Below are 26,728 nucleotides of genomic sequence, written 5' to 3' on the forward strand. Positions count from 1 at the left end.
GCCAATTCAGAATATTAATACCATTATTTTCAAACCATTTCTTTGTAAGTTTTGTGGTATGCTTTGGATCATTGTTGAAATTCTGACCATGTCCTAAACAATTTGCAGATTTCTGAAGGTTCTTGTCTAGAATCTCCCTGTACATAATACCATTCATTCTACCCCGGATAACTTGTAACTCACCAGTATCCTTGGATGAAAAGCATCCCTATATCATAATGGTACCACCTCCAAACTTAACTGTGGGATGGTGTTGTGCTTGTTGAAGACAGAACCATTTTTTCACTGAACATTTGTTGCTGTGTATCTTCCAAATAGTTCAACTTTCATTTCATTCGATCAGATTATCATTTCTCAAAATTGCATTCCTTTCTTTTCATAAGTTTCGACAAACTTTAACAAATTTTGACATGTTTGGTTTTCAGTAAAGGCATATATTTTAATGATCTTGAAGGAAATTCTATACAATATAGAGCCTTGCTAATGGTATTCTTACATTAATTTCTGCACTCTCAAGATTATTCTTAATTTCAGAATGAGTAATGAAGGTTTTATTTTGCACATTTCTGCTGACCCCATTGAAGTACTCTCATTTATTTTTCTCGGTCTTCCATACTTCTTATACTTTCTGATGATATTTCCTACTGTAATGAGTACTAGATTGATTCTTTGTTAACTTTTCGATAACCCTGCCATCCTTTGTAATATTCAATGATTCTATATCACATATCTCTGGATAATTCTTTAGTTTTTTTCCATAAAACTTAAATTTTCGCAACTAAACACAAACAAAAAATAATGTAGATGCAGTCAATAAATACATAAAACACTTTTGACTGTAAGAAGTTCGATTGGAAATTAATTTTAGCCATTTTTTCATTTATCAGAACCATTTCTATAGCATAAACATTCTTATATAAAATGAGCACTTTCTCAGCAAAAATCTCCTTAAGATGGCTAAGGAGCAAGGAATCTCCCAAAATATGACTTTGATATGCTCAGTCAAATCATTTAAGCCCAGCAGCCGAATGGTCTCAGTAACAGTAGTAGTAGCAGTTCAAACAGACTTTTTTAGGGTTAATGAGCACAAACTATTACTGCGATTCAAACAGCCCTTTTCAGGGCTACCACAAACTACTTACATGCAATATACACTTCACTCTTTGCTACTGCCTGCTTTCTAAAACTTCCAGCTACTTCAACAGAATTCAGTTGCTTCGGCTCACTACTAAAGATTCTGGTGACTCCTGTAGCCTCCAGCTCACTCCTGCAGCTCATAACGACTTTGGTAATCTCCAGCTATCTTTTCTGTGCTCTAACTTGGTCCTGCATGCCTCATGTCCACTTAACGTTCACCTACCAAATCCAGTGCTCACTGAAGTCCAACTATCAGGTTCAGTGCCCACTGCCATCCAGTTATCAGTTCCAGTGACTACTGACGTCCAGCCTCCAGTTTCCAGTGTTTACTGACATCCAGTTCCAGTGACCATTGACATCCAGCCTCCGGTTTCCAGTGACCACTGACATCCAACTACCCATTCCAGGCCCACTGCCGTCCACCACTTCCTGTCTTTACTGAATGTGATGTTGGATCAGGTTTCAATGGCAAAGAAAAAAAGACAGCATGACAGATATACAATGTCTTTAATTATACCTCTGATACCTTTGCAAAACTTAGCCACAGCTCATCAGGGATTGAGAAGTCTGACCTATATGTTGTTGAGAAGTCTGACTTATATGTTATGGAGAAGAATGTGGTTCTTATGGTCGAGTGCAATTTTTTTTGTAGATGAGGCAAGGCTTGATCTCTTTGCACAAAAGCAGAGGTCACATAGCATGATTCCACTGACACAAAGTGTACTAAAGAAACATTCCAAACGAGCAGCCTACCAAGCAGACTTCCTTAGAAAAATCAGATGAACAGTGAATAGACTTAGGCCAGAGTAGGTTGTGTATTGTTGGAAATATGGACTCTTGAACTTGGGCATGTGTAGCATCTGGCATCATTGACGGCCATCTTGTAAAATAGCTGCTATATGGGACCTCAGGGTGACTAGTTGTGTTTTCACATCAAACTCAGGCAGATATGTAGCAACCCCCCCCCCCAATGAACTATACTCTCTGGCGGATCAATGCTTCCCTGTAAGTTCTTTGGCCATAGACTGGCCAATCAACAGGCAGGGCGCATTGATCCTACTGTCCCCAAAAAGAGTGCAGGGGACATTCAACAGTCAGCACAGAGCCGCAAGCAAAGACACACCTTCCTCTCCTCCTCACCCAGCACCGACAGTCCGACTTGGACCTGACTCAATAACTTCGAGCTCCACCACTATTATCCCGTTGAATAAATACTTGCAAATGTTTAATGTTAAAAGGAGTTGGTCGTTTTTATCGAGGGTTCTAAAAGATAAATAATTAGCTGGGGTACAACTACCCCACTAAAGATAAACTCATGTATCTCAGTAAGAAACTTATTAACATGTAGATACCGTAATATTTTATCATGAAAAGGCCATACAGCAGCCATGTTGGAAAATGGCTGCCATATTGGAATTTCAGGTAACTTTTTTCACAAAATCTAAGATAAAATCAATAATTCTGCCAACTCCCATGCTTGTATCATAAAATGAACGATTGTTTCACAGATATGCTCCACTATTATATGATGGGTGCAAATTGACAGAAAGATTCTCAAATTTGACAAGATACACCTGAAGAAGGTTGGTGGTTACTTCATTCAAAACTTTGTAAAAATAACACTCAAAATGGGAAAAATTGTCTGAATAATACAAATTATCAATCCTCATCTCAAAAATTCTGAAACACATTTTTTTGTTGGTTTTTATGTATACTTTTTATTACTACGAAATATAAACATTCATAAGTTTTATTATGTAGAAAAGTAGGAGCTCCAACATTAGTTTTATAATTGGGTCACACAATTCTACCAGCTTTCATAGTTGTGACTTTCAGGAAGAAAGTAATCACAAGTCATTTGAAATGATCTAAAGAAACTAACTTGTCTCTAGTGAATGTTTTATAGCATCTACAGAGTTTATAGAAGTTGTATATCGCCCAGGGAAAAATAGCTCTTGTAGATGGATTCTTCAGACTTCTTAACATGAAAGCAAAAGAAGCCATTGAGCTTAATTTAAAGCTAAATTTTGTCCAATTCGCGAAAAAAAAAAAAAAAAAAACTTGTGCAACTACAACAATCAAAAAAAGGTACCACAGCACTGCAAGCTATAAGACAAGGTCATGTGAGACTGGCCTGATACTATTAGGAAAGTCAGGAAAAATTTGTGACATTATTGGCCTCATTTCAACGAGTTATCCATTGAGAATGGGAGTCTATTTTAAAATGGTTGGATCATTATCTGAAAATGTATACAACCAAAAAAGGGCTGTATAATATAAACCTAGACCTAAAAGCTGTGTTTTGATACGACAATATGCATTGTGGTTACCATTATGACAAGGTGTTGGGTTCAGAGGTAAGTTTGGTAGTTAAATTTTTTCTGAATAGTTGTTCTTTTAATACCTCTGTGCCTACATTGTGATTTGCGAACTACAAAAGGCATTCCAAAAGTAACATCTCCTATTTTATTTTTATTTCACCCAGATGGATCTAGATGTAGAAAAATAAAATCTGGAGCACAAAAGGTCGCTCGTTTTTATGGTACCATTTCTGTTTTCGTAGCTCTTAAAATATTTTAGTTTAAAAAATAGGAACAATCGTCATATAATATCGACACCATTGTCTGAAACATCTTGGAGTAAGTGTGTGTGTGTGTGTGTGTGTGTGTGTGTGTGTGTGTGTGTGTGTGTGTGTGTGTGTGTGTGTGTGTGTGTGTGTGTGTGTGTGTGTGTGTGTGTCGGGGGAGGGGAAGCAAACATGTTTAAAGGGTACATTTGCATTCCCTAACCACACTTTGTCCTTCTTGGTAGAATGAGAATATCCAATACTCAGATTGATTTTTTAAAACCTTAAAAAAATTTGGAATTGTATATCTATGTTTACTTTCCAATGCTACACGATTACGTTGTCATGGTCAGATTAAGTTAACCTAAATTAAATAGTGTTTGCGTTTCTTCATTACCACTTGAACGATATTATTATGCTGATGAAATGACGCCACCTATTACCTCATATTTCTCAACAAATCAAAGCTAAAGCTATTGTATCACCTGAAACTTATCAAATTGTTATCTTAGTTTTGAGTGAGAATTGTTTTTGCGACAGGTGAGAATGAAAACCTGTGGACTTCAGACTCATCAGCAAAACTACAAGTGACTTAGCTTAAGTAAGAAGAAACTGCATACCTGCAACAAATGTGCTTTAGATGTTATTTTTTAGGGTCCCACCAGTGGGGGAGGGGAGTAATTTGTGAACCTGCAACACCTCATACCTTTTTACTGATATACGTGCATAACTTGTGGAATGTATTTTACGGGCATTGTAAGTTAATTCTAACTAAATAAAAGAGTTGATTTTTTACTGTCATAGTCGCAGATTGCTTTAAAAAAATCTGGAAAAAATCCTGCTAGTTGGTTTAATTTCAACATTAATACTCAATTTATTATTCCAAACCAGTGTTCCTTGGTAACTGCCCCTTGTGAACGATCCTGGAAATGGTGTAAGTGGTGGCGGGGGAAGGAGGAATTAATTAGAGAAAAAAGATTTTACTACTTCGATTGATTTGTGGCAGTTATCGAGGAAGTGGAGAGTTAATATGCCTATAAAACATCTCAGATAGTGTGCTGCACTTTGTGCATATTACATTCGCATGAAATGTCTTTATTTTTAATCCTATTAAGGTCAAAATCATAGGGGAAAAATTAGTTCATTATATATATATATATATATATATATATATATATATATATATATATATAAGGGATTAGTAGGAAGATCCGACCTTACCCGTGATTGAATGATGGTCAACGAATGTTTCATACTTCCATATTTTTATTGTCATCAAAATCAGTGGAATCGCCCATTTTTCAGTCAAATCAATTGATTGCCTGCTCTAGTTGAGGACCCATTGCGATGAACTGGGTGGAAGCTTCACATGTGTCCTCGCAATGACTTATCTCACAATACATTGTAGTCTACATTTTACTGTAGAGAACCTGCTGTCAATGCTATAAAATTATTTTTTATATATAATGGTTTAAATTAAAGTTTAAAATGCAAAAGTCAACTATCATCGTTCAATTGTGCTTTTAACAAAAACGTTCATTTTGAACGTGCCCCTGTCATATCAATGAACCTACTGTTGATTTTATATGCCTGACCTTACTACTTGTACAGTGATAATTGCTTGAATTTAAGCTTAAAATGAAAAAGTCAAGTATCATGGTGCAATTGTGCTTTAAACAGAAATTCATTTTGAACGTGCCCCTGTCATATCAAAGAACATACTGTTAATTTTATATGTTGGGTCTTTCAACCTTTGTGGTAATAGAACTTCTTAAATGCATTTGTGATGTTAGGCTGTGTAAGGTGTTAACTTTGGCCCAAATCATCTGTTCCTTCTTTCATCAGATTATTTCGATTATCGTTACTTACTGAAGATATTCTGCTACAAGACCTAAGAACACTGCCAGACACATAAAATATCTTCATGTAAAATGAAAATCGACCCAACCGTTTTCGAGTCCATAGGGAACGAACTCACATACATACACACAGACACACACATAGACAAAGTTCCATATATATAATGATACATAAATAAATTTCAAATCTTAAAAATACCAATTAAAATAATTATTTAAACTAGCGGGACCTGTGGAAATTCCACAGCAGCATCTTTAATATGGAATATATTGCTACTAGGCTTTCTGTGGACGTTCAGTATGAATGGAGACCCTGCAATATTATTGTAGCTCTTTTGTAAAAACTGTAAAAATATTTTTCTAAGTAATCTGATTAATGTAGTGTCAGAGTATATCTGGCTATTACAATTTATCCCTAATATCCTTATAGGAGTCTGTGACATATTTCCATTGTATGGTCGTCCGGCACGAATGGAAACGCCACAATATCATTATACGATCTTTAGACAGAACAAATACTATTCTTGGATCGTAGCCTAAAGGCCAATAAGGTATATTTTAGTTTTATGTACAGCCCAAAAGCAGCATCATTTTTATTATATATATTTTTTTTTAACATTGCATCATTGGTGAATGGGAGATCCTATTTATTAAAAAGGAGGCTAGAAGGTGATAACATAATACGCACTTTAAATTAGTGTGTCTATATACTAATTTAACGTTCATAGTATGTTATAACCTGCTCTCGAAGTGTAAGCCATGTTTAGTTTCAGAACAGTTTCCGATGGTTCGTTGTTGCACACAGGTCCTGGGAGGTGGCTGGTTCGCAGTAATACAGTTCTCGAGTTGGAATCTACAGAGCAAAAGATTCTTCCCGTGTTGACACGAAGAAAACATATGCAAAATTGCTACTGAAAGGTTTAATATTTATGGAGCAATTCTGGTTTCTGATTGGTTGGTAGCAGAACGTGAATTAATTCGATTTGTCAGTTCCTAGCAGCATCCTTTATAAATAGAATCTCTCGACTGTGCGGGATCATACCCCATTATACTTTTTAATAATAATCTGGAAACCCTGACATTAAAGGTACTATGGTATTAATATATAAATATTTAAACCTTTTTCGTAAGATATTCTTTGTTTAATTTTATTTTTGTTTTATAAAACAAAGAAAATCTATTTAAAGAGATGAATTTTTCTAATTTTTAACATATTTCTGTGATTTTATGGACCTAATCGATAATTACCCTATAGTGTGTCTACTAAACGTCAGGGTCATCAATATATGGCATGGCCCCTGGCCTTTTGTAGCGCTATTTTTAGACAACATTAGCACTTTGTGATTTTACCAAGAACCACATTGACAATCGATTTATGATATAGCTAAATCGATGAATGAAAAAGACAGATAAAAATATGAATAGGTCACCAGTTAGTAAGTGCCAATGAACAGCGTTTGTAAATGAAAAATCAAAGAACACATGAATAAACAACAAAATATTTATATGACTATAATTTTTAATTTTTATGACTATACATTTCCAACAGAATGCGTTGGCGTATACGGGAATAGAGTAATACTTGTTCGAACAGGAAAAAAATGAAAACAAAAACATCATAATGCTGATTCGATATTTTGTTTCTGTTACGAAACTTTTCATGGAATGAAATATTTATTTGTTGAAACCAGTTTAAATATACAAATATTGGTAGACGTAGTGGCATGAAGGTTAATCCTTTATGGATGTGAGTAAAAAGAAAGAGTATGTGTTAGCTGGGAGTGGACGTTGGGTGGTAGTATGTATGTTAAAACATGATTGGCTGAAACTTGAAAAGTGACTGTGAAGGTAGAGAACAGGTTATAAAAAAAGAGAGAAGAGAGAAAGAAGAGGAACGATATAAAATATAAATAATCTCGAGCTTTCTTTTTATTGGATACTAAGATGTAGAGGATAGTAGTACTCCTTTCTTTGAATTATTTCGTTTCTTAATCTTCATCTTATAATGCTGAGCGTTTAGGAAGGAGGCCTTAAGTACCATTTTTTGAGTCTTTGATATGATTTTACTGAAATTTGAGCTCGGTTTTCTGGCACATTAGTGAACACTCTAACCATCATGTCAGATTAGCTGGCAAAAGATAAAAGGTTAGGGTTAGCAGTATTATTTTTTTTTAAATTAATTAAGCACTGCTTATCTAAGCCTGAAGGCAACTCAAGGACAAGAGTTAATGATTTGTGTCAGATGGATGGTGACACTACCACCATGGGAATCGCAGACGATGGATTGGATCTGGTCAGAATTTGATTACTCAAAAAAATTTGTTAACATTGAACTTGAAAACTATCATGTTGTCGTCATCTAAGAAGCAACCCCGAGGTATTGCATTCCACAGACAGACAGTTCTTATAAAGAAATTCTGTTAATGAAAGTTCCATCTAGCTACAGGCACACAGAGGACAAAAAAAAAAGAAAAAAGAAAACCCTTTCAGTGGTTGTAGGTAGACGAATTTTATTCTTCACATATTACTTTATTCCTATATACACACCAACATATCCTTAACTTTATATATAGTATAGAAATCATTTTAGTCACAGTTTTTAGAGAAGGACCTCAAATTTTATATAGCTGATGGCCTCAGCAGATGAAAGTCTGGTCCTGTGCATACGAATAAATGTGCAACTCAATGGAAATGCAGATTCTGTCCTATTTAATACTTCTGTGGCAGGGGAAAAAGAAAAACAAGAACACAATTTCTGTCCTACTTTTACTTGGTATCATTTTCAATTCAACCAATAAAGTAAACATTTCTATACTGCCGAGATTTCTATTGAGTCTATTTTCTTCTTCCTTCTTTTTCTTTTCTTTATAGTTTTTTTTTTCTATTACTAACAGACTTGGTGCACCGGTTCTTTAGTGGTCAGAGCAATGGCAACTGGTTTCAAGTTAGACAGGCTTGACCATTTCGTCATTACAGTAAAGAATATAGATAAAACTATTCAATTTTATACAAAAGCCCTTGGAATGGAGCTGATTACTTTTAAAGTAAGTATTGCTATATGTAAGTATACTATAAAAAAATTTTGATGTGTTGAGTCACCTATTGAGCTCAGGTTAGATTGTTTAAATCAGGAAAAAGTGAGTTTGCAAAACCAGTTAAATATTTTTAAAAATTAGAAGAGAAAATCCCAAGTTAGTTTCCTAGTCTTTTCTGGGTATGTCTTCCTTTCACACTTTCTTTCTTTTTGCAGCTACAAGTTAAATAATATTATTACTTGTGATGATATTTTTTTTGTTGATAATGAACTATTCCTATCTTTTATTCTTTCATTTTTGATGTTAGATATGGGACGAATCTAAAGAATAACTTGAATAAATCTCTTCTGTATAGATCAACAATATTTATTTTTTATTAAAATCTCAAGAAGAATTACTTATTAGTTTAAACATGTTATTTGTAGAGAGCTGTGTGACACATGCAATCCAAAAGGCTGACTGTCTGGAAAAATACAAAGGACGTAACTCACTCTCAAAATCTCTTTGAAAACAGGGAGATAACCAAGAGCAAAGATTCCCTTCCTTTTTAATATGTTTTCTCGAGGAAATCTGTTTTATCATAACATTTTTTTATTATATTAAGCTGTTAAGAGAGAGAGAGAGAGAGAGAGAGAGAGAGAGAGAGAGAGAGAGAGAGAGAGAGAGAGAGAGTGATAGATACCGTATGAAATATGAGCAGCAGTCAAACAATATTCTGTGAAAGAGGGTAAAAGTGAGAGATAGCTGAGTAAATTGTGGCTTATTAGAACAATTGAAATGGATCTTATTCAAATATAACTAAATCCTTAAGCGAAGGAACATTTTAACATTATTTTGTATGATTCAAATATATAAGAAATATAAGCCTCAAGGAAACAAACGTTTAACTCAGTTTCAGTATAATAATAGATTTAAGCATATCTTTGAAGTATGTCTTAATATATATTATGTACATAATATATTTTTTATTAGATTAAATCATACCTTTAATATCTAACATATATTTGATTAAGAAATTATCTAACTACATATCTATTTTTATAGAATTCGAAAATTTCTTCCTCTTTTCTTCCTCCATGATCTCAACTTTACAGAGTTTGCATGACGATCTTTCAGTTTATTTATTCATATATATATATATATATATATATATATATATATATATATATATATATATATATATATATATATATATATTAAATTGTGATTCAATGAATTTCAAAAAACTCTCATTGAAATGAAATGAAGTGGTTGAGTTTCATATCAAAGAATTTTTATTATTCTAAGCAAGACAAAGAATGCTTTAGAAAATTAATCTCCTTAACCTATAGGGTTTTGATGTCTACCGTCTCATCAGAGGAGAGAAAATATTAGCAAATACTTATAAAGGTATGCACCCTATTTGCTAAAGTCAGTGAGACATGGAAAGTCAAAGTCAAAATAATAAATTTATCAGAAGTCCTGTAGCTGGAGGATTTGCAGAAAAAGGATATGAAAGTTTTTTAGATTCAGCTTGCTTGGTAAAATCCATGTTATGCGTTCTTTACATCTGTTTGGTAATAAGGTCCAAGTTATATATTGGGTAATCCGCATAGCTGTGTAGATATCCGAATCGGGCAAGTGCTTGTATAAATTTGTTTGTGGGTCCAGCGATTAATTTGCTCTATCTTGCATATCGAGCAACTCTTGTTTAGATGGGATAACTTATAGAATATTACTGCCAGTAATATTTTGTAAACCTTACAATCTCACGTTTCCATAACAACTGATTGTTAAATAAAAACTATTCTGAAGTATACACATATATATATATATATATATATATATATATATATATATATATATATATATATTCCAAATTGAAGTATATTCCAAAGATTAGAATCATTGAATTCCAACAATAGTTCTCATTCAAAGAGAGCAAATTATCATTTTTTATTTATCGCTAGACTACCCGTGCTCTGTTGGGTCAGTATGTTATATTAGCTATGGAATTCATGTATTTTTTATGACATAACAGAAACATTTCAATGAAAGTATATTAAAATGAAAAAAGAATATAGATAGATTTCTATGAGTCGTTCTGTTTATAATTGTGTATTTTTGAAAAAAAAACTTACAGCCATTGAATTATAAGTGGTTTGTCATACTTATAGGTAAATGTGCACTGAAAAGATACCATAATACTTAAAGTTACATTCAAATTTTGATATATCTTTTAATTTAAACGTAAAAAAAAAAAACAATTGGGACACTGAAAACGTACACAGTAAAACAATATGTTTTATTGTTGCGTCGATTATTTATTTGTAATGCAAATTTAAAAAAAACATATTTTTGGGGTTATTTATTTATATTGGTAGTGTAGAAGAAAATGTATGAATGTTTTTTAAGAAAGGTGTATTAAAAAATGGAGAATAAATTTTTTAAAAATGAAGGCGGTGGGTAAATCGCCGTTGTAAAATGCTCTTATGATTGTCAATGGGTTAAAGCAGATTTATTTTTAAGAAAATTGCGTTAAAATAACTTAAATGTAATATGGAAATGAACGATATAAAAAAAAATGCAGAAAGTATTAACAATTGTTTATTTGGATAATTTAAACGTGAAAAAAAAAAACAACCGGGACGCTGAAAACGTACACAGTAAAACAATGTTTTATTGTCGCATTGATTATGTGTTTATGTATGCATGCACAACCGGAAGTCGTAAACCGGATGTAAGCTATAATATTCGTTTCAAGTTGATTTGAGTTTTATAATTATATAGATTTTTTATTAATTATGCACATCGTAGCAAGATATGGCTATATTTATATAAAGAAAATACAAAATTATATATATATATATATATATATATATATATATATATATATATATATATATATATATATATATATATACGAGCAAACAGTTAATAAAACATGTTAAAAAACACTTTGAAAAAGAGTTAAAAACATATTTAATCTGAAAAGGAAACACTTGATAAGTGGATAGTCCTTAATCCGCGGAGTTTCGAAGAAATACTTTCCTTCTCATCAGAGGGTAGGAATTAGCAAAATGCGGGATCGGATTTTGCATAAAAAAGTATTTGATGAAACAACAAAAACAACAGTTGACCTATATTATTTTGCCCTATAAATTTTTTCACGCCTTTTAACATTTCCTGTCTGGGTCATTTTGACATTTGTTTTTCTATTTTATATTTAATTCTATCACCATTTAATCCCCCCCCCTTCTTCTTCCCTAATCTTTCTTATTTATATTTATGTCTCGGCAGCACTGATAAAAGCATATCTTATTTTTCTTTTATTAATATTATTGAAATTTTTCCCCTTTTCCCTTGTACATATTTGTGAATTATTCCATGGATTTCAGCCTTTGGATTATTTTGGACCATCTTCCAATTACGGGATTTCCTTGGATTTACTTGTGCAAATGGAAATTCAATTAACTTTCTTGAAGTTATATTTTTGGATTTTACCGTCATTGGATTATTTATCTTTCACCAGACTATCCATTCACGTGTAATCACCTTTTTCTTAACCATATTCCCTCTGCTTCACTTTTATGTTATCAAGTAAGATCTTTGACTTACTTGTTGTTTCATCAACTACAAAATCCGATCCCGCATTTTGCTAATTCCTACCCTCTGATGAGAAGGAGAGTATTTCTTCGAAACTCCGCGGATTAAGGACTATCCACTTATATATATATATAACTGAACTATTTTTGGCCAAGTTTTAATTTATCCCCCTTACTCTCAAGTCATTTTTTATCACTGCCTCCCATGGTTTCCTTGTAAACTTTACCTGCTATCTCAACTGTTCTAATAACTTTCATCCATCCATACCATCAAGGTCTCCTGTTCTGCACACATCTCTATATACTCTTCAGATTTAATCTTTCCCTGAGGTTATCAGACCTAAGGCTGTCTTTAAAACTCACATTACACATCTATTGTTCTCATATCATTTCTCTTCATGCAATGCATGTCCCTAACACTCCCTGCTCAGGTTTCACTTCCATGCATCATTATACTGTGTATATATGCTTAATAGACTTTTCTTTTGGTTGACAATGGTAGCATAGAAATCTATGTACACGGTGAAACAATAAAATTGTCACCATAGAAAAGATGACATGATTCCATTTCCGTTTGATGAAAATCGGTTTTCTTTTGTTGTTGCAGACCATCTACTAGTTGGCCAGTTGTATACAAATCCCAAGATCGATAGGAGCCTTCTATCATGTTTGAAAGTGACACAATGTTCAATGAGCGAGATCGGAGATGTGCCTCTGTACAACTCATGCTCTCTACTGATTTAAGTTATGATAACAGGACCATTGTCAGCATCCTCAAAATGCAAATCCGGATGGTTCAACATTTGAAAGCACAGCTCAACGCATTGAACGACCCACAGTTATGGTCTTAGGTGCAGTTTCAAGTAAGAGCCACATCATGCCACCTCACATCTCCGAAGTCAGCTTAAAGGTCAATACCAAAGTGTACCTGGATGTACTGAAGAGTGTGGTGATTCCCTGGTACAATCAGCTGACTGCTGACAGACCCTGGTTGTGGCAGCAGGACTTGGTGCCGGCCCACAAGTCTAAACAGAGCCAGGCTTGGTTTCAGAAGGAGTTTGTACCTTTCTCTCACTCTCCTGTCCGATCTGAACCTGATGGACTACTTCGTTTGGTCATATGTCAATAACATCACCAACATGACCTCCCACAACATCAAATTCAGTCTGATCACCACCATCCGCTGAATATTCACCGAGCTCCCACTGGCACTTGTAGAAAAGGCATGCTCCCAGTTCTGGACCCGTACTGAGATGGTGATTGAGGTTGAAGGCGGCTACATTGAATAGATGTCAGCTCTACTACATAATCAAATTACTTGAATTAATTTTTCAATAAAAGTTTTAAAATAAAACTATAGTGTTGTTTTATTTAAGGCAACAATTTTATCGTTCTACCCTATAAGTGTATCTATGTAATGTTTTGAAGATAGCTAAATTGTATTTAACAGGAAAATCTTTTCATATATATTTTTATTTTTAATTGATGTGCATTATTTTAACCCCAATCTGACTGCTATTTTCCATCATAGATGATTGGGGTGCATTCTTGCTATTAAAACTGCCCATTCATGACACAGGTTCAGAGGTAGGTATCAGAAACTCGGCCACTGCATACAATTAACAATCAGATAACCCCATTTTTGTTATCAGTATTGGATAAAGCAGACAACAAAGAGAACTATTTAAGAGAAAGATTAATTGAGATATAGAAACATGTTTTACAGGTAACCGAGGAAATTACAAGGTGGGCAAGGAATGTTTATGTTATGACTTAGGTATAGTGAACAAGCGTATGTATTTACAAAAAGTACAGAAGTAATGTGTTGCCAGAGACTACGTCTGGATTAGTCATATAGACTCTGTTACCACCATTATCACTATCAATGTCAGGGAGGAGTTCATCTAATGACCCAATGCAGTAAATCACCATAACAACTTGCAACTGTCACAGAGTTTTTCCTGTAAGTACCTAATTATGTGAGGGAAACAACACCAGCAAAACAAAATTATGCTAGTCATAAATATTATAACTTGCTGATTCAAATGAATTGTCTTTACATCAACAAAACCATTAGAAAAGAAATAAAGAATAGATAATTTATATGTTTTTGAATTTTTTAGATGAAGTTTAATGACATGCATTATTTTGATTGTTCAGACAACTATTTGCATTTTGGTGGTTATTCACACAACGTTTCGACTGATGTAACCTCTGACCTTCTTCAGCTGTATTTTGACAACGACTCTTACTAGAGCATGCTGGAAATAATGATTTTGCTCCTTTTTTCCAATGAACCATATTTATTAGAATTAAAAAGCAATAGTGTATAAAATAAAAGCAGATAGCTCCAACAACATACCACAAGAAAAGATGAAAGTGTCAGATACAAGCGTAGAGATAGGTAACTTTGCAAATTATAATTCATTAGACGAATTAAGATGAACGTTTTTTTCAAACATAACTCAATGCTAAACGTACAAAATATTTTAGTCACTATTTTCTGATATTAAAACATTATTAAATTTTTTGTGACTGAGACAATTCTTATTCCTATTCTTGTGTCTATCCAAAGTGCCTCCTTTTCGGCAAATTTTCCCCACACTAAAAATCAATCCTGTGTCTAACCCTGCCTACATGGGGAGACAAATAAATAGGAACACTAAGAAATACCCTATTCATAAATATCGCTCTTTTATATCAACAATTATCAAATTATAAATATTATGAATATCCCAACAGACTAAGACTAAAACAAAAATCACAATAGAAAGAAATTAAAATCTAAAAATCAAAACTGAATGACAACCCTCCTACCAAAAAAAGCGAATTCTAGAAAAAACTTACTCAAACTATAAGACAAGACACACGTCCCACAAGCTATTACAAGGAAACACACACACACACACACACACACACACACACACACACACACACACACACACACACACACACACAGAAATACTTATATGATCAATATCAATGCAAGTAAGAAAAAGAAAAAAAAAAGAAATGGAAAAAAGGGGAAAAATAAAAGCAAACAACAACAACAACAACAACAACATTTAGTGACCATGTACTGACCTCAATAAACAAGGGACGGGAGAAATACATTAATGAAAACAGTTAAAAATATTTAGTAATCTTCCTATCTCTTTGAAACATCTATTATTATTAAAATGGTCAGCAAAAACGCTATTCTACATTTTAAATATTTTACATTTTGAGTATTTTACAAACTTTCTGAAGAGGACGCTTTAAAAAACATGAAAACGTCCGAAACGCGTTAAAACTATTTAAAAATTATTTCAATGACTTAAAAATTATTTCAATGATCTAAATAATTGAAAAATCAAAAATGAAAATACGAAATAATAAAATAAGTATAAAAAAAAATATCCATTGTTGGTGACCCCACTCATTTAAATATATAGGGAGGTTGTAAAACTAAGAGAAGTAATCAAGTACATATTTAAGAGAAATGTTTTTGTGCAACTTTTCACACTCTCTACCATTTTCTTTCAAAATCGTAAGATGGCTGTCATTTCGTCATTTTAATTTAAAATTTGAATATTTTAGAACGACACTCGGAAAGCGTTGACGTTCGGAGATCAAAAGATTAATTTGCATGAATTTGGCAAAGAATTTGAACCAAAAGCGAGTGAACCGATGCCAGGATCTGCTGATGTTTGCTTTATCACTCAAACGAAAATTGTGGATGTCATCAAACACCTTGAGGTAAAATTCTTCTAAGTATTAAGTTTAAATGTTTTTGTTACAGAGCATGTAATAATAATAGCTGACTTGTTTTGTTATGTAATCACATAATTGGGTGGCATAATATTTTATTTCATATTTTAATTTTAAAATTGATTTTTAAAACTGAGCTAAGAATCGTCAACGGTATGTTTTATTTCTTTTCTTTATAATTGTCAGCGAATACATTTGTATTCAGAGAGAGGGAGAAAGAGAGAGAGAGAGAGAGAGAGAGAGAGAGAGAGAGAGAGAGAGAGAGAGAGAGAGAGAGAGAGATTTTACTTATCGTCTGCGTGAAATAAAAAAGAGGAGAGAAAGAGGCTCTATAATGCGAGAAAGAAAAGGCGATCAGCGCCCAGCGGTTTAGAAGGGAAAGAAGATTTAGTAGTTCATGTGCGTAAAGTATACGCTTGAGCGAGGAGAGTGAAAGAGGAAGAGAGCGAACAGACCGAGAAGAAGAAAAGAGAGAGAGGATACGTTGGTCGGCAGGTATGCGTGCATAAAAACAAAAATGTACAGAGAGAGAAAGAGAGAGAGAGACAGGCAGAGACAGAGGCAGAGGATACAATAGACAGCATGCATACGAAAAGTAGTTTGTCATAAAGAAGAAAAGGGGACTGCTAGAGAAGCAATTGGAGACGACAGAGTCGGAGATGACAGAAGTTGGAGACGACAAAGTTCGCAGACGCAAGCAGAGATAATGGATAGTGAATTTTCCGCTGTCTTATATTACGGCAGACGAGATAGATATGAATGAAGAGGCCAATGGATAGAATAGCAAATTCCATTATAATTTTAAATGAGACGAACAAAAAATATGAATGAAGAAGGAACGAAGAAGGAAGAGAATAATGTTGGAATTTTTTTTGTACCAATAATGATATGCATCCTCCCTGTTTACATTTATTATTGTTTATCTGGTTCTTATATATGATTTTTTGTATTTTGTATCCATTATGATTTTTAGTTTCGTATATTTTCGGTTTGTACGAAACTCCCTTTAATTTGGAGAAAGGAGAAATGCTAGCTCTGTAATGACGTCACGAGCTCAGCGCGTATTTCGTTCTATTTTGAAATTCTGCTGTCGTGGAGAGTGAACGTGTTCATTGCCCGGCGCTGAAAATGGAATTTTGACGAGCCCTCCTTCAAAGAAGTAAACCCGGCAAGAAATTAATACCTGGCTGTGACGAAACAGATTTCTGGAAACTATTTACGTGACTACGGTTTTGCACGTATTTATTTTACAAGGAGTGGAATTTAAAGAAAATACCTTTTACATGACAAGGTATTATGGAATTTCCTATCTGGACAAGCGACAAAGTCTTGCTCCTGTAATACATGTGTGTCTACGGTTTTCATGCAACATGGAGGGAAGGAAAATTCTAAAAGAACTTTAAACAAAAAAAAAGAAAGAAAAAGGCATGTGCCTAACAGGCTTTCAACTGTGAGTACGCTCCTAAAATTAATTTCATATGCAAGTGTGATTGGGAGACACTACTATTTTGTATATTCTTGTTGTATTCGTTAATGGATACATACAACTTCTTTATAAGAACCAGCAGTGCTGTTATTTTTTCATTACTTCATTATTTTTTCATGTGCTACCTTGGTGTTTAAGTTTAATGCCCACAAAGGGAAAAATTTGCAACTTATTGTAAATAAAGTTTCTTCTTTGTTCCAAAGCAAGACATTTATATTTTATTCTTTACCCCCCACCTCTTTTGTTTCATGCTTTTTTTTTTCACCTTAGTTACTTTAGCGTCAAATTTATCTGGAAGCAGGATAAATTCCGACAATAAGAAGAAATAAACAGAAGATATTTTTCGATCAGTGACAATATACCCTGGATGGTAAAAGAAAAGTGGGTAACTTGTAAACACAAATGGTGCGACCAGAAAAAAAATGAACTGATATTATTCCATAAAAATAAAAGAAGCTTATATATATATAAAAAGAAAAGAGTTTATCTCCCCCCCCTCTCTCTCTCTCTCTCTCTCTCTCTCTCTCTCTCTCTCTCTCTCTCTCTCTCGTTGACTAGTAAATTTTCATTGGTCGACATGACGAATTTTGCTTGGTTAAATTGATTAGTAGAATACGTCCCATACCCAGTAATTTGATTATCTTCGCTTTTGTTTTATTTTCTTCCTTTTAGTTTTTCATACATCCATAATTAATTTTAACTAATAAAATTATAGAAATTGTTTAACGGTGTAGTCTTTGTAATTTTTGTATGTGTTCGTTGTTCAACATTTCTTTTTAACTGTATTTTGAAAATAGAATATCCTGTTCCCTACGTTTCAATGTCATTTTACCACAAATCCCGGGAAACTTTCTTTTTTTTTTTAATTAATTTATTCCTGATCATATTCCGTCGAACCTAACGGAATAAGAATTTGTCTTAACAAATTATATACATATATACATATATATATATATATATATATATATATATATATATATATATATATATATACCCACTGGGTTAGTATGTTATATTAGCTATGGAATTAATGTATGAGCGTGACACTTGTGACGTAAAGAAAATAGTTTTTTGTAACATAACAGAAACATTTCTATGAAAGTATATTAAAATGAAAAAAAGAATATAGATAGATTTCTATGAGTCGTTATGTTTATAATTGTTTATTTTTGAAATAAAAAACAAACAAAAAAAAACATACAGCCATAAAATTTTAAGTGGTTTGCTATAGTTATAGGTAAATGTGCACTGAACAGATACCATAATACTTAAAGTTAAATTCAAATTTTTATATATCTTTTAATTTAAACGCGAAAAAAACAAAAAAACAATTGGGATGCTGAAAACATACACAGTAAAACAATATGTTTTATTGTTGCGTTGATTATTTATTTGTAACTCAAATTAAAAACATGTTTTGGGGGTTATTTATTTATGTTGGTGGTGTAGAAGAAAATATATGAACGTTTTTAAGAAAGGTGTATTAAAAAATGGAGAATAAATTAAAAAAAAAAAGGAAGGCTGTGGATAAATCGTAGTTGTAAAATGCTCTTATGGTTGTCAAAGGATTAAAGTAGATTTATTTTTATGTAAATTGCGTTAAAATAACTTAAACGTAATACGGAAATGAACGATGTAAAAAAAAATGCAGAAATTATTAACAATTGTTTATTTAGATAATTTAAACGTGAAAAAAAAAACAAATTGGGATGCTGAAAATGTACACAGTAAAACAATATGTTTTGTTGTTGCATTGATTATTTGTTTATGTACGCATGCGCAGTTGGAAGTCATAAACCGGATGTTGGGTTGCAGCACCCGTTACAAAGTTATTTGCGTTTTATAATTATATATATATATATATATATATATATATATATATATATATATATATATATATATATATATACGAGGGGTGTGCAGTAACTAATGGTCCTGACCCACTTTCCATAGCAGTAGAGCAATGAAACTTGGCACAGTTATTAGTCTTTCTCTACATAGGAATCACTCAGAGTTATGCATTTCTCCCATCATTTGATGCAGCTCTGTAGACCGTTTTTTTAGAACACCCCAGGCTGGTCCTCCAACCACGACGTAACTTCAGAAATCAACGCGTTTACTTTCAAAAACAACTTCATGGCTGGGAAGAAGTGAAAGTCAGAGGGTGCAAGGTTAGGAGAGTAGGGAGGATGGGGAAGGATTTCATAATGCCACGCCCATGCTTCTGATCTGCCGACATGCAAGTGGTGGACCAGAGCGTTGTCCTGCAGGAGGAAGGTACCTTTGCTGATCTTGCCTTGCCTCTTGATTTTGATAGCTTCCCTTAATTTCCTCAAAAGTGAAGCATAATAGGCTCCTGTAATTGTGGTACCCTTTGCCAGGAAATCTGTCATCACTACTCTGTCCTGGTCCCAGAAAACTGAGCATGACCTTGCCAGCGGAGGGCTGCACCCTTGCCTTCTTTGGAGGTGGTGAGTCCAAGTGCTTCCACTGCATTGACTGGGCTTTGCATCATAGTGATGGACCCAAGTTTCATCCTGTGTAATCAGTCTTTTGAAAAACTTTGACTCATCTTCTTGGCACATCTCTAAATTCATCCTCAAGCACTCGACGCGTTATCGCTTCTGGATTGGTGTGAGCAACTTGGGAATCCATCTGGCAGACACCTTATGCTTATCCAAATGGTCATGAATGATAGTTTCCACAGACCCTGTACTAATCTTGACATCTTGGGCTATTTGGCGAATAGTAATGTCCCGATCTTCCAAAATGGCAGCCTCAACTTGACGAACAGATACCTCATCAATGGCAGAAGGGGGTGGGTGACAGGTCTGGGAGCTGTTTCCACATGTTTGAATTCACGATGCCAGAATTTTACAAGGTCATATGATGGGGCATTATCACCATAAGTTTCTTTCATTTCATCAAAAGTCTCCTGTGGTGTGTGTCTTTTCAAATACAAAAACCGGATCACTGCTCGACATTCAACAGGCTCCATTTCACACCTGACTCAGTTCAAACACCTGTAAACCAGAAACCACAATTAGTTCAGAGCTGTAATTTGCCACATAACATGTAGAGATATAAATCATTGTACATGCAAAATTTCAGCTAGATCAGACAACTGGAAGTGGGTCAATGGCATTACTTATTGCACGCCCCTTGTATATGTATATATATATATATATATATATATATATATATATATATATATATATATACATATACACACACAGTAAGATTGTGTAAGTGACCTTGTCTGTCCGTTTGTCTGTCAGTGTAAAGAACGATATCTCAAACTACTTTATCATTTTATGATCTACAGACTTGAATCTTGATATGTAGGGGATTTGAACTTAAGGAACAAATTCGAAGTTAAAAATAACTGCTAAGAGACCAACATTGAAAAAAAATTGGAAGTTGGCAGGCATAACTTGACTAAACATGTACCTTCTACGGATGCAGGAATATACATTTATATGGTAAAGTCGGTTAATTTTTAATGGTTTTGATATCCATCTGTTGCTAGCTTAGATGGTAACAAATAACACTAAATCCTTTGGTTTCGATTACAGTACAATATAATAATCAATAAACAATTGGCACTTTAATAATAATAGATATGAAAACTGTGTAAATTAAAATATCATATTTATCTTACGACTGGATAATGTCAAGCAGCCAACTGGTAATATATAAAGTAAAATGAGTCTGTGTCTCAAATCTTTGTAATTAATAGCTTTATTCCTACAAAATCAATGCTTGATGTTTTATTGGTTTGGTTCAAAGATACCAGTTGTAATCAGTGCTTTCTAGAGTCTTTCCTTAGGCGTGTGTTTGTGTAATCATTTTAAATGTGTTATATTTTTGTTTTTTTGATTTTGTGTGTGCATGTGTTTACCATGTGTTTGGTTATGTGTGCTGGATTATTTCCATTCTTTGTATTAAGGTTGAAAAGAAAAAAGAATTTACTTTCAGGTTCACAATTTGATTACAGTGTGTCGGGACTTTGATAACACAGCTAGTTATTCTTCATGTGTTCGAGGTTGCTGTAGCACTTGTTTCACCTGAAGATTGTTAGTTTCTGCTCACTGTCGCATGGAGATATGTTGGTGACATTTTACACTAACATGCTGTTCTATAGTGTCCAATAGTGGCTTAGTGTAAAAGTCATAGCAATTTTTGTGATTTATCTTTTATGCACACGTGACTGCTGTACATCTACTTACATTTGGGGTGTGTAGTCTGTGGTCTTGCAAGCTAGCACGGAGCAGGTATATCTTGAAAATAACCTTTGTACTGGTGAACTATGCATACCAGGTGTGATTGCATTGTGCAATTTCAGTATGGCTTTCCAAGTCTGTATCTTTCTTTTGTTGATTTTTTTATAATTCCTTTCATCAACTTCACTGTTGCTTCAGCCCGTCTGTTCACTTGATGGTGATGAGGGCTGGAGGTCATGTGCTCGATGTCCCAGGTATTTAGAAATTTGCAGAAATTACTGCTTGTGTAGTTGGTTGCTTTGTCGGTCATCATTGCTGTTAGTTCACCATGTGTGGCAAAGATAGGTTTGAGCACTTTGATAAGGGAGTTTCCACTTATATCTGGGATCTGGCCAACTTCCACAAAGTCAGAATATATATCAACTAATATCACAAAGTTTTTGCTGGATACTTTAACGCAGTCACAGGCGACATGCTGACAGGTGTGAACTGGTATTAGTCATCAGAAGTTGTTGCAGTTAGATGAGTTTGCACATTTCACATCTTTGAATGGCTTTAGTAATCTCTGCATGCATTTGTGGCTAGAACATTATATTGCATGTTCAGTGTGTACTGGATGCCAAGGTGATATATATGTGTCCTGGTGATCATCTCAGGTATAAGGTTTGTTGGTATGATAAGCTATGTGCCTCAGTATGCCAGGTCATTTTCAGAGGACGGTTCATCACGATATGGCCAGTATTTCCTGATGACCAACCATTTTTATCCTCTGGCCAACCATTTTTTGTGACTTTTATCAGTGTTATTAACACTGTGTCCTTTTGAATCTGTGAAAGACAGTCGTCAATAACAAAGTGGCTATTTTTCATATTAATATTGACTAAATCGTCCACCAGCTCCTGTTCTTGTAGTTGGAATATGGTGAAGTTCCTTTCTGTTGTGGCTGGAGCAGTATGTAGTGATGCACAAGACAGTTTATCACTTATGGGGTCCTAGCTTGTATCTCACACATAGAGAATATTTTTTGGAAACTTAGTCACATCTACTGGAGTCGCTTTGGGCTCAGTGAATAGGTTTTACCAGTATTGTATCTAGTGGTCTGTGGTCAGAAAATACTTTAGCTTTCTCCTTGTCAAAGATATATTGTTCAAATCGTTCTGTAGTGAAAACGATGATAAGACACTCTTTATTAACCTGGACTAGTTTTGCTCAGGTTTTGTAAATGTCCAGGATGCAAATGCAATGGGGTACTGTTCCTATGTTAAGACCGCTCCAAAACCAACCTTGCATTCGAGACCTACTTGCTGACATCATAGAAATGAAGAATAAGCTGTTTGATTTGAGTGAATGTTATTTTGTGTTGTGGCAGGCAGTTAAACACAGATTCCTTGTCCAGCAGGTGTTGCAGTGGTCTGTGCTGAGTTTGGATACAAACTTGGCAAGATAGTTTACAACTCCTAGTAATCGCTGAACATCTTGCATATCTGATACTTCTGTGACTTTATCCGGATCTGCTGCTGGTCTCTGTGCATTGAAGATGTGTCTCATGTAGTTGACAGAAGTTTATTGGAAGTTGAGCTTGTCAGAGTTGAGCTTTATTCCCTCTTTGTTGCATCTTTCCAGAAGTGCCATGAAGGCATCATCATGGCTTTTGTCAGCTTCCGCATAACTGTCATGGTGTTATCTGCGATCATTTAGAAACAGCAATCGAGTTGTTGCTGCCATTCTTTGGGAGCTGAACTGATTCTAAATAGCATTTAGAGCCATCGTATTCTGCCAAATAGAGTGCAACCCATTATTAAATAGAAAGATGCCTCGTCTAGAATAACCTGAAGAAAGCCATCTTCAGCATTGACAACTCAGAACAATCTCGCCTTCTTCATTTTATTATAGTTGCAATTTCCTCAATAATTAGTGTTAGGTAATGATTGCACCTGATCAACCAATTTGTCGATCCATAAAGTTCGCTCTATGACTCAGGCTATTACTTCTTAATCAACCAATTCATCAAGTGTTCTTTTTACTTCCGTTTGCAGTGACAGCAGGATTATTTTGTATAGGCTTGATGTTCTGGTTTATTTAATTTCTTTATTCGCCTGATAGTTTTCCTAGGTCAGAGAAAACGTCTCCATATTTACTGAGGATATCTTTTTTAGTGATTGACTTTGTCTCCTTTACTTCACTTAGCATTCTGTATTGAAAGCTTCAGAGTTTAGCTAACTTGTCAGGAGAGTAATAATGGTCTTTTTGTTGTCTCCTGGAATGGATAGGTAAATGTCTGCATGATGCTGTTTGCTACCTGACAAAGTCCTCATAACATAAATGCTTTTGTTACTGCTGGCCGCTTCTGTTTCAACATAGCGCACCTTAGCAGTTTATTGTGTTGTGGATTTATTTGGCCATTGAGGACGGGTCGGCTGTGATTTCGATTTGCATATTCTAGCAATATGATTGGCTCTGTCCACAAAATTTACAGTCTTTTATAAATTCACCTGCCTTTTTCATGTTTGCTTTAGTGTAATAGATAGTCACTGCTGAGTTGTTCAGTTTACCAAGTTCAGCCTGTTCAATACTCCTGCAAATATCGATTGCTTGGTCTAAAGTAAGTTCAGATTCGCTGAGGAGCCTGGCCTGCAGTTTATTATTGCTGGTGCCTATTACAATTCGGTCCTCAAGGGCAACATATTCGGATGTTTTAGTTAGGTTTCTTAGTTTGTTTAAGTAAACATCAAAATTTTCACCATGTTCTTGTGTACAGGAATTAAGCATATATTGTTGGTATTTTGTTTGGGTTCAAAGGAGTTTATGAGTCTTTCTGATTTTCTTTGTATCTGTTCATTCCTCTGCCAACATTGGCAGGTTTTTATATATTTGTAGACATTTCTTGCTAATTACAGAAGGAAAAGCTCCTACATGTATATTTACTGCTTTTTGTTTTCATGGCTTCCATTGCAGCTGTGTAATTTTCCCATGTTAACTCTTGTAAATTGCCGTCCATTTCCATTTTTGCTGATGATGGGATTGCATATGCCATGTTAATTGCTGAAGAATGTGTAAAAATGTCCAAGTTCCGAGTTTGTTTGACTCCATATGGTCAATAAAATGTTTATTGCATGCAAAGAGATGCAAACACAAGAATCCAAAGTATCAGAGAGGCGGTAGCACTCTCTATATAGGGATGGCCCGTACACGCCTATATACGCCTACAAAACAAAACTATCCAAATCTCAACTAAAATCAACTTATAAGTTTCAAAAAGCACATATTCTTACAGAGAAGCGTCTTACGAATCCAGCGAGTGTCAGAACGTCGGTTAAAATGCCAAAAGAGAGCAAAAAAAAAAAAGGGTACAAAAATGGCCAATTGTCCTTCTTTCTTCTTCTTTCTTCTTTCTTTTGAGACGATGTATCTCGGTGTACGAACGGTCTCTGACAACAGTTCAAGCAGCAATCGACTGCTCTTTACACGGAGAAGTGCAGTGACCCATCGCTTTTTAGCTAACTCCATAATTAAATAAGATTACGTGTAATAACAAGTTTTAAACACTATATACCCAATGTAGACAGACCACTTCGAACACGGAACTTCTCTCAAAAGGGACAGCTCCAAATAATACACCGGATGCTCACAGACGTTCCAGTTTGCCAGTGGCCTATATTTCTTGGACGCTGAATATTTGAGGTGAATGTTAAGGTTTTTTCTTTAAACAGTAACCCACCAGCGTTAATGAAACCACGAAATCTTTATCTCAGTTGATCAAAATTGTTATAAGAGTAACCTATCAGCAAGTGCGACGTCAAAAAACAATGTTATAAAAACAAATAATTCTTCAGATTTAGGACTGTAAAATATGTACAAAATGTCAATGCTGTGACCAGGATTCGAACCTAAGTTAGCACGGACACAACGTGGGGTCCTAACCTCTAGACGATCACGGCTAACACTGACGTCTGTCGCTCTTGGCAGAAAGACACATGACTACTGTCAAACTATTGAAAAATAAGGAGGAAACTTGAAATTCTCACGCATGCACAAAAATACACTATAGCAACCATTGTTAAATGCAGCTGAATCTCTTCGCTCGCTAAGAAAAGTAGATCAGACCAGCTCTTCTAAGAACTCACCAAACGCCAAAGGAAATAAGTTAAATTAACCGCAAAAGAAACTGCAAGAAAGTCAAGAAAAATTTAATAGTGAAGGTATGAACATTTTAGAACTTTATAATACTCTTACTGTTTTATCAGAGAGGCGGTAGCACTCTCTATGTAATATAGAACCGATGGAGGACCAAGAGGCAACTCCTAAGGCCCAAAACCCAAAGACCTAAAACCCAGCAGGAAGCGACCTGCTACTAATGGAGGCGGCAATGAGCCGCCTCCTAAAAAAGACAATACTATCATGAATGTAAGTTTAAAAATAAGACTGTAAGTAAAAATACTAATTAACAAGAATAAAAAAGCATTGGAAATGCAAAAGGATATAGGGATGGTATGCCAAAAAGTATACAAACAAGATAGCTATGAATGGCTAGGCACATGGAAATAGAATTGCATCCAAAGTATAGCCCTATAGCTTTTTACAACTGTAATGATGGCACGGAATGAAGATTGGAGAAAAGCTATAGGGCTATACTTTGGATGCAATTCTATTTCCATGTGCCTAGCCATTCATAGCTATCTTGTTTGTATACTTTTTGGCATACCATCCCTATATCCTTTTGCATTTCCAATGCTTTTTTATTCTTGTAATACATACATTTTACCGAATGAGTGAAAATATCCACAAAGTATTTACATTGTTTCGGCGAGAAGGTAAAAGAAAAGAAAAAAGTCCCACATTTAATGTTGGAGAATTGAATAGGACTGAAAATGTAGCAAAATAAAATCTCTTTAAATCTGATATATAAAAATTTATATCTCTCATTGCAAGCTAGTGTTTGATTGGCAAAGATCACAATGAACAGTCCAGGATTGTTTTTTTTGCTGTTGGAGATTAGCTCTTTAGAACTGAGTTTTATAAACGGTATCTGGTATTCCTAGGTGATGTATGTGCTCTCAGCTTATCTCAGAATTATTTCCAGCCATCTTG

The 26,728-nt window shown here is 34.4% G+C and overlaps 1 protein-coding gene across 1 annotated transcript in view; it reads left to right on the forward strand.

The window, feature by feature from the left end:
* Positions 1-26,728, forward strand: part of LOC145245973 (glyoxalase domain-containing protein 5 homolog) — a 58,169-nt gene that overhangs the window by 24,166 nt on the left and 7,275 nt on the right. The window contains exons 2-3 of the mRNA XM_080107762.1: positions 8,457-8,606; positions 15,761-15,919. Coding sequence (XP_079963888.1) covers positions 8,457-8,606; positions 15,761-15,919 — 309 coding nt within the window. The remainder of the gene's footprint in view (positions 1-8,456; positions 8,607-15,760; positions 15,920-26,728) is intronic.

The sequence above is a fragment of the Euprymna scolopes genome, chromosome 23 (assembly GCF_053919585.1).
Source record: "Euprymna scolopes isolate OS-2025 chromosome 23, ASM5391958v1, whole genome shotgun sequence".
Lineage (NCBI taxonomy): Eukaryota > Metazoa > Mollusca > Cephalopoda > Sepiida > Sepiolidae > Euprymna > Euprymna scolopes.